The sequence below is a fragment of the Oncorhynchus mykiss genome, chromosome 7 (genome assembly GCF_057628025.1).
Source record: "Oncorhynchus mykiss isolate SJ-2025 chromosome 7, ASM5762802v1, whole genome shotgun sequence".
NCBI lineage: Eukaryota > Metazoa > Chordata > Actinopteri > Salmoniformes > Salmonidae > Oncorhynchus > Oncorhynchus mykiss.
In genome coordinates, this window is record NC_143028.1 from 5561869 (window position 1) to 5571107 (window position 9239).

The following is a 9239-nucleotide window of genomic DNA, read 5'->3' on the forward strand; positions in this document are numbered from 1 at the left end:
CTGCAGTCGACTGTGGTATTTTGGACGCAGTAATTGCAGAACAAATGCAGTGTACTGCAGTTGAACTGCAGTTATACTGCACTCTAACTGCAGTTCCACTGCAAAAGTACTGTAGTATAAAAACATTGTTGTTTTGGACGCAGTATTTGCTGCATACTGCCGTTATACTGCACTCTAATTAAGCAATAAGGCTTGAAGAGGTGTGCTATATGGACAATATACCACGGCTAAGGGCTAGACACAGCCCTTAGCCGTGGTATATTGCAGAGGTGGGACCAAGTCATTATTTTACAAGTCACAAGTATGTCTCAATTCTTAGCACTCAAGTCCCAAGTCAAGACAGGCAAGTCCGAGTCAAGTCTCAAGTCCTAAACTTTCAGTTTCGAGTCCTAAACAAGTTATAATGTGCTCTTCACCAAATGTAACACCATTTCATATTTTTAACAAGAGTAATAGTTCGTATTTTACATTTACACAAATCTTGAATGCTTTAAAAATATATATATTTATTACTTTCCAAATAAACTTGCATGTGTAGCCATGAGAAAGATGTAGGCTTGTACACAATCGCCCAACCTTAACACACACACACACACACACATCCTCTCTGTGTGTGGTTACAGTAGGCTAACGTATGTCAATGGTTTTAGGAACAGCAGTAACATCAGGCAGGCTTTAGGCTACCAACTGCCTAGCCAGTTGTTGCTCAATCTTGGGTGCAATGATCACGTTCCCGCACTGACTGACTGTGTGGAGGCTCATAGATTTAACGTTACGTTAGCCTACATGCTACACTAGGAAAGTTATATATAGCTGTCGGCTATATTAGCCACGACTTACCGTTCTTTGTGCTGCTTCAAATGTCAAACAAAGTTGGAAATTGTTGCCTCTGTCTGTAATTTTCTTCCCGCATGTTTTGCAAGTTACAATCTGTTTGTTGTTGATACAGCGTAGTCTTTATATCCGAAAATAATAATTTGGGGTATCATCTTTCCAAGGGCTCCGTCTGAATTCACCCACCGATGTTCCTCTGCACTGCCACGCTCAACTGTTTCTCAGTTGGCACAATTTGATTGGCTGCTGTCCGATTCAAACTGTAATCTGTTAAATGAAGAGTTGATGCGTGGCACACCTTTTTTAATAGCATAATTTTTCATATTTGGGCTTGGGGAGGGTATCAAGTCAGGTCGAGTCAAAAGGCAAAAAGTTAAGTCACGAGTCATTGGTGTTAATGTCAAAGTCGAGTTGCAAATCATCATATTTGTGACTCGAGTCCAAGTCATGTGACTCGAGTCCACACCTCTGGTATATTGGCCGTATATCACAAACCCCCGAGGTGCCTTATTGCTATTATAAACTGGATACCAACTTAATTAGAGCAGTAGAAATACTTATTTTTTCATAACCGTGTTATACGGTCTGATATACCACGGCTGTCAGCCAATCAGCATTCAGGGCTCGAACCACCCAGTTTAAACTGCACTCTTACTGCAATCTTTTTTCGTAAGAGGCCAGTACAGTAGGTGGCGGTAATGCTTCATAACGTTGGATGCCAACATCCGATAAACCCCACAGAAGAAGATTTTTTAAATTCATAGCAATGACTATTACCATAATATATTTGTTGTCATTTGTTTTCTACTTGGCAGCTGTATGTTATTAAAATAAAGTGCATCAATGGTCGCCCACAACAGAACTGGTCAAATGTTTGCAAAGTCTATGTCTTTTTACTATAAAGTAGCTAGCTAACTATCCCCCAGCCAACAATGTCAGGTATGTCAGACTTTAACCACTTCACAAATGGCTACGTAAGTCCTATTTCACAACAGTACATGTGTCGGCCTACTGTATTTAAGCAGTTATTAGTTTTTGATATTTCAACACAGCGCAATTCAAGATCCCATTCGCCAATAAAAATGCACGCGCCTGTTTCGACATTGACCAATCAGGTTGATGGGTAATGAACCACGACCGCGCGCTAAGTTCTTGCGACAGTAATTTTGTCATACATTCGCGGGAGAACAGCTTTGCCAGCAACTATTTAAATTTATGGCATTTATTTGAGGTACTTGGCATGCGGTAGCTGCGTGTTATTAGTACAACCTTCACAGTTTGTTGGCTGCACACTACTAGACAGTTTGCTAGCTAGCTAGACAGCTAACGTTAACAACATAACTGGCAAACTTTTTGCAAGAGGTCTGTCGTTTTGATCCAAAGTATCTAATATGGCAACTATGTGTCACTCAAGACGTGCCCTGATGGAAATCCCAGCTCCACAGCCGAAAATTGCAGGTACGTCTGACAACAACTTTAGCGTTAGCTGGCTAGCCAGCTACATTTCCCTCCACTGCAGCATCACAACAGCTGTCCTTGGTAAAGTAAGCGCGGGCCAGGAACAAATGTGGCTAAATAGCGGCTACCTTATTTTCTAAATATGTTGAATCATAACAATGAAGTCAGCCAGTAAGATCCAATAAAACACCGAGTCTGAACAATCAAATTGTGTCAATTTGCTAATAATGGAAATAAGTCCGTTTTAACTTGTGTGGGCAACTAGCTAGATAGCCATCTTTGAGTTAGCAATTGCATTGACACAACATGGTACCTATTGTTAGCCTTTGCTAACAACTTTACCTAGTTATAACTAGCTGATATTGGACATTTTTAGCTAAGTAATAAAGATTGTGGGTGAGCTGTTTGTAGCTTAATTCAGCAAGACATGACCATTATTTTTGTTTTATGCAAGTACCAAAACATTGCATCTGCCTTCCTTTCTAGTACAGCTAGAATAATATTGTAACTGGGTTAACTATGATCCTGTAACGTTAGTAGACACAAATGCACTCAAGTTATGCCAAATGTTTTTTTGCAGCTCGAATGAGAAGGTCCTACCTGGAGGTTCTAAGTTCACGCATAGCTCCATTCTCAACCACTTCTAGAGGCAGAAACCTGACCAGCAATTCAAAACGTGGGCATTCATGTTAGTAAGCAAATTAAATGGATCATGTCGTTCAGTTTCTAGTCATATATTAGTGTGACCAATACGGTGGTGTATGTTTTGCAGTGGACCCAGCCATATACAGAACAGGGAGTAGTCGGAGTGAGGCCCAAAGTGAAAGAATGGAAGACGACCAGACACCCTTGTCCAACCAGCAGCTTGTGCAGCTCATAAGATCTTTCATCCTAGTAGAACAGGGGCAGAGGCAGGAGCCCAGAGCCCTCACTACAGACCTGAAGCCGTTACAGGAGGACTTGCACCTGAAAAAGACCAATGTCTACAGATCTATACCCTACTCACGGCTGGGGTCCAACCGAGACGCACACTGTTACAGAAAGGCATATCCACACCTGGTGGTGTTTAAAGTGAGTATCAACATTTTTGTTTTATGCTCTTTAAGTTGCCCTTATGTGACTGTAACTCGGGTAATTGACCTGAAGTTGAATCTCCTTGCAGTAAATAATATACGTCTTTTAAGATTTACACTAACTTTTTTTCAAGCTGATTGTGTGACTTAAGTGCTTCTAAGATGGTTTAATAGCTAGACATTCTGGGTTGTCATGGTGATTGGTACTATGCTGCATCACCTGCTGTGTGTTTTAACAAACCTTGTCTTTTTCCTCCCAGGTTTCCTGCCAGGAGTGGGGTCAGCTGCTGCTGCAGAACGAGGAGTGGGAGTCTGCTCTGGAGCACGCCCTAGTGGCGTGGAGGTACACCAGTGAGCTGCCACAGTGGGACACCAGCAGCCACAACTTGGTGAGGGAACAGTGTTACAGCATGCTGGCAGCCCACTGCATCACAGCTCTACAGCACTACTGCCCAGACCCCAGCAAAGCCATAGAGCTGCACAGGAGGTAAGAATCCTCCTTTCTTTGGAACCTTTTCACAGGTCATGCTTGAATTGTTAACACTGTATTGAGTTTAAACTGGTGTTTCTGTTGACTGAGAATTGGCAGCGTTTGGATGGTAAAAGTGCATAAAACCAGATAAATAAATACAAATTGAAAAGTAAATATGCTCTATAAAGTCACTTTGGCTATGCATGGAGGTTGGTTCTGGTTGTTTTTTAATCGTATATCTCTAGTCTGTCAACTCCGCCTGTTAGTCTTGACCTCTTGCTATTGCAAACTTGCAACACTGTTACTGGTACTGGCTCACAAAGTGAGTCTGACAGACGAGGCTCAAGGCTCCACAGTGCGACCATTTTACTCGCATATGCCCCTAAATATTCTGCTCTATGGCCTGGAATTCTAATTTGGGAGCACCAGTGCGCCTAGAAACATTATGGATTCAAGCTTTATTACCTCGTGTAAATAAGTTGTGTAAAAACACAGACCGGGCAAATGGATTATGGTTATTGTAGTTAATTACCACGTTTTCTGCGCTGAACTATGTAAAACATTGGCCTGTTGGAAATTACAACCTCCTACTACATCGTCCAGCCTGTGCTTGATCTGATTTTTCTCTAGAGAAACTGCACATTGGCATCAGTCTGGCAAATTGAGATATGTTTGGACATTTGACCGGCACAACTTTTTCATAATGGAAACACCGGGAGTAAAAGACACCTACAGTGGCAAGAAAAACTGTGAACCCTTTGGAAATACCTGGATTTCTGCATAAATTGGTCATAAAATTTGATCTTCATCTCAGTCACAATAGACAAACACTCTGCTTAAACTAATCACACACAAACAATTATGTTTTCATGTCTGTGTTGAACACTGTGTAAACATTCACAGTGCAGGGTGGAAAAAGTATGTGAACCCTTGAATTTAATAACTGGTTGACCCTTTGGCAGCAATAACCTCAACCAAATGTTTTCTGTAGTTGAGGATCAGACCTGCACAATGGTCAGGAGGAATTTTAGACCATTCCTCTTTACAAAACTGTTTTAGTTCAGCAATATTCTTGGGATGTCTGGTGTGAACCACTCTCTTGGGGTCATGCTCCCATCTCAATCAGGTTGAGGTCAGTACTCTTGAGATGAGGCCACTCCAGAAGGTGTATTTTCTTCTGTTGAAGCCATTCTGTTGTTTTACTTCTGTGTTTTGGGTCACTGTCCTGTTGCATCACCTAACTTCTGTTGAGCTTCAATTGGCAGACAGCCTAACATTCTCCTGCAAAATGTCTTGATAAACTTGGGAATACATTGTTCCGTTGATAATAGCAAGCTGTCCTGTCCCTGAGGCAACTAGGCAGCCCTAAACTACGGCGCTCCCTCCACCATACTTTACAGTTGGGATGAGGTTTTGATGTTGGTGTGCTTTTCCTTTTTTTTTCACACAGTGTTGTGTGTTCCTTCCAAACAACTCAGCTTTAGTTTCATCTGTCCACAGAATATTTTGCCAGTAGTGCTGTGGAACATCCAGGTACACTTTTGCAAACTTCAGACGTGCAGCAATGGGTTTTTTTTGGACAGCGGTGGCTACTTCCGTGGTGTCCTCCTGTGAACACCATTCTTGTTTTACGTATTGTAGACTCCTCAACAGATGAGATATTAGCAGAGGTTTCTGTAAGTCTAGCTGATTCTTCTTAACCTCACTGAGCATTCTGCGCTGTGCTCTTGCAGTCATAATTGCAGGACGGCCACTCCTAGGGAGAGTAGCAACAGTGCTGCACTTCAGTTATAGACCATTTGTGTTCCCGTGGACTGATGAACATCAAGGCTTTTCGAGATACTTTTGTAACCCTTTCCAGCTTTATGCAAGTCAACAATTCTTAATTGTAGGTTTTTTTGATATCTCTTTTGTTTGAGGCATGGTTCACATCAGGCAATGCTTCTTGTGAATAGCAAACTCAAATTGTGTGTGTTTTTATAGGGCAAGGCAGCTCTAACCAACATCTCCAATCTTCTCATTGATCGAACTCCAGGTTAAACAACTCTTGACAACAATTTGCTTTTGGAGAAGTCATTAGCCTAGAGGTTATCATACTTTTTCTAACCTACACTGTGAATGTTTAAATGTATTCAATATAGACAAATACAATGTGTGTATTGGTTTAAGCACACTGTCTATTGTTGCGACTTAGATGAAGATCAGATCAGATTTGATGACCAGCTTTATGCAGAAATCCAGGTAATTCCAAAGGGTTCATATACTTTTTCTTGCCAACTGTGAAGAGAAATATGTGGGAATACTGCTCCTTTCAACTCTTCTTTTCTATAACTCTTTCCTTCAGGTTTAAAATGGCACAGCTGCACAGTCAGTTGATCTCTCCTTGTATTCAGGAGCTGGAGAGAAGCCTCGGCGAAGCACAGGTTTGTTCCATGAACACCCACTGAAATGGCCAACACTAAGATCAGCTGACAACCATCAGCACGGCTTCCAAGTCTATGGGGTTGCACTATTGAACAGCGTATATCAGTGGTTGCCATTCAATTATGTTTGGTATCCTTGCCTTGTGTTGCGCTATTCCCCCATGCCTTGTGTTGCGCTATTCCCCCATGCCTTGTGTTGCGCTATTCCCCCATGCCTTGTGTTGCGCTATTCCCCCATGCCTTGTGTTGCGCTATTCCCCCTTGCCTTGTGTTGCGCTATTCCCCCTTGCCTACAGTATTCCCTCAGAGTAAATACAAGAGAGCTTTGAATTTTGGTAAGCTGTTTTTTAAATGTGCATCTAAGCTTTTTGTATTTAAGTTGTTTTGTAAAATGTGTTTATTGCCATTGAACTATTGAATGTTATCATAAGGAAATTATGAAATGGCCTTTAAAATGTGAAATGCTGTCATAGGGAAATGAACTGTCCTTTTCACCAAGATGTTTTATATTTGGGGGATGTTTTTGTGGATGTGTTGAAAAATGCCACGATACATGAAACAGCTGCCTTATTTCAACTTGGCTGAATGCTACCTGTTTTGTAAATATTTGTCTAAAGTAACTGTTTTGCACTGTTTTCTTCATCCTGGAAACTTGACATTTTGATAAAATCAAATCTAATTTAATAAAATTCTACTTAGTTTTTCGACATTGACTTTCTGGTTTTGTCTCCTCTAAAACACATGACACTGATTTACCGTTTTGAGACTTTGGCGACCTGCTTTGTCACTGAGTTAATTAGCTGGTTTTCCCCTTGCATTTTGCCTAATTCAGAGGACAGGTTCAGTGCAAGCATGTGAGGAGAGTGGCATTTTCTTCTTGTAGCTGTCACAGTCAAAACATCTCATCAACATTAGTGATACGTCCTCGAAATAGAAGTGGGACAGCTACATGAATAGAACTGACGTGATTCTTCAGTCTGCACGTCACTGGGACATAATTTTATTTTTTTATTTTTTTTATTTCACCTTTAACCAGGTAGGCTAGTTGAGAACAAGTTCTCATTTGCAACTGCGACCTGGCCAAGATAAAGCATAGCAGTATGAGCAGACAACACAGTTACACATGGAGTAAACAATTAACAAGTCAATAACACAGTAGAAAACAAAGGGGGAGTCTATATACAATGTGTGCAAAAGGCATGAGGAGGTAGGCGAATAATTACAATTTTGCAGATTAACACTGGAGTGATAAATGATCAGATGGTCATGTACAGGTAGAGATATTGGTGTGCAAAAGAGCAGAAAAATAAATAAAAAATAAATAACTTTTAGGTTTGTGTTCTAATTAACTTCATATATTTCCATCAGAATGTTCCTCCAATGTTTTCTGCTGAGCACTGCGGTAGTTGGTTGCCCTTTAATCAGTGACGGTGTCTGATTTTCCTTTTCCCTGTGCCACCACTGTGTGGAGCCCATGTTACATGATTTATCCTGAGCACCAACCTCTGTTTAAACCCAGCACAGTACACTGGCATTCAGAAATGCCCAATGGTTAATGCTGAACGAATGAGGAGAATGAAATCTAGCCTTGCCCGCTAATTCGTTTACACTCTTACATGAAAAGATTCATCACCAGATGTGTGGCAGTACATCCAGTTCTAGCAGTAACATTTATTGCTTTTTGGAAGCGCAATCTGAAGGAAGATGACTCAATCCCGCAGCAGATGAAGCCTTGTGTTCACACTCTCAAACACTGTGATTAGTGTACCTCGCAGGACACAGGAGGGTGTTGCCATCTCTGCAGTGTGTTATCAGTGTCCTTGGCAACTGCTTAATTATCAGAACGCTCTCGTTTCCTCAGCGTCCATAATGGTGTCTGAAAATGTTCCTATCTGTCCTAAATCCTTGTTTCCTCCAAGCTCTGGGGAGGAGCAGGAGCGCCCCCTCATTTGCTTTGAGAAGTATATTGAGGTAAGGACGGCGGAAGCAAGGATTTGATGGCTTGTGTTTTCAGACAACCCAAGTACTCTGCAGCATTGTTGCTATTTCACTTCTATGTATTCCTTCACAATTTAATTCCATTACATCCATCTCATAGTATATCTCTGTGGTAAAGTCTAGAGGAGCATTTTTTTAAAACCAAGAAATAAGTATGTTTTTTTTTAAAGTCCGAATTCAGGTTTTAAGAAGTAAATAATGACATCGGGGTGAGCATGGGGGGATTTTCTTTACGGATTCCTTATCAGTTTGACAGGCAATCATGTGGAGATGGCTATTTATCCATTGTTAGCAGACTTGATCACAATATCCTCCTAACAAAACAATTCAGTATATATAATTGGTGTTCCCAATGAGACAGCCATGCGCTGGTTGTATGGAGCTGGGATGGGGGATAGAGAGCGCTCTTCAATGCACACTGGTGATACAGAAAAATGTACGTTTCCTGTCTGGGAGTTTGATTCTAACTGGCCATCTACTGGAAAATGTAATCTTGCTACATTTGTTTACTCCTGTCAGTAAGTAAAATGGAACAATGAGTAGATTTTTGTGCAGTTTTCGGTATTCGTTATCGTTCTGCCCTTTTCACATTCAACATTGACATGTGTTTATGAACCATGTACAGTCCCGTACCAACCTTCCTTTGTGAGAACCATGGCTGACTTGCATTTGGATGAATTGTGAGGGCCGTTGTTGCTGTCTGAGTATCCAGCCCTCAGGGCCACCTGGGGAGAGAGAACAGGAGATGATCTGACAGCCGTGTTTCTGACTGGAAAGCAAGACGAAAGAATAACCTTGTTAAAAATCTCCAACTTGTAATTAATAACTTCTCGCATCTTTAATTCCTTCTATATTCATGAGCACCTGGCTTATTTGACCTGGGGAGCAAACAGAATTAGACTGCATGTTAAACATCAAAACTATTTTGGAATGTTTTGGAGCTTGACCGTTGGGTTTAGAGCTCAGACCATTGCCTTCATG

The 9239-nt window shown here is 41.2% G+C and overlaps 1 protein-coding gene across 2 annotated transcripts; it reads left to right on the forward strand.

Annotated features, from left to right (window-relative positions):
* The first annotated feature begins 1924 nt into the window (after nt 1–1924).
* On the forward strand, nt 1925–6967 carry LOC110527184 (uncharacterized). Of its 2 annotated transcripts, none has more exons than XM_036982525.2 (5): nt 1925–2292; nt 2873–2980; nt 3065–3363; nt 3626–3852; nt 6182–6967. In XM_036982525.2, exons 1-5 carry the CDS (start codon nt 2226–2228, stop codon nt 6282–6284), a joined length of 804 nt encoding a protein of 267 aa, XP_036838420.2. In that variant the 5' UTR covers nt 1925–2225; the 3' UTR covers nt 6285–6967. The 2 variants fall into 2 exon arrangements, with proteins under 2 accessions (XP_036838420.2, XP_021463996.3); XM_021608321.3 differs by having other exon boundaries at nt 1940–2292; nt 2873–2968.
* Nucleotides 6968–9239: the final 2272 nt, after the last annotated feature.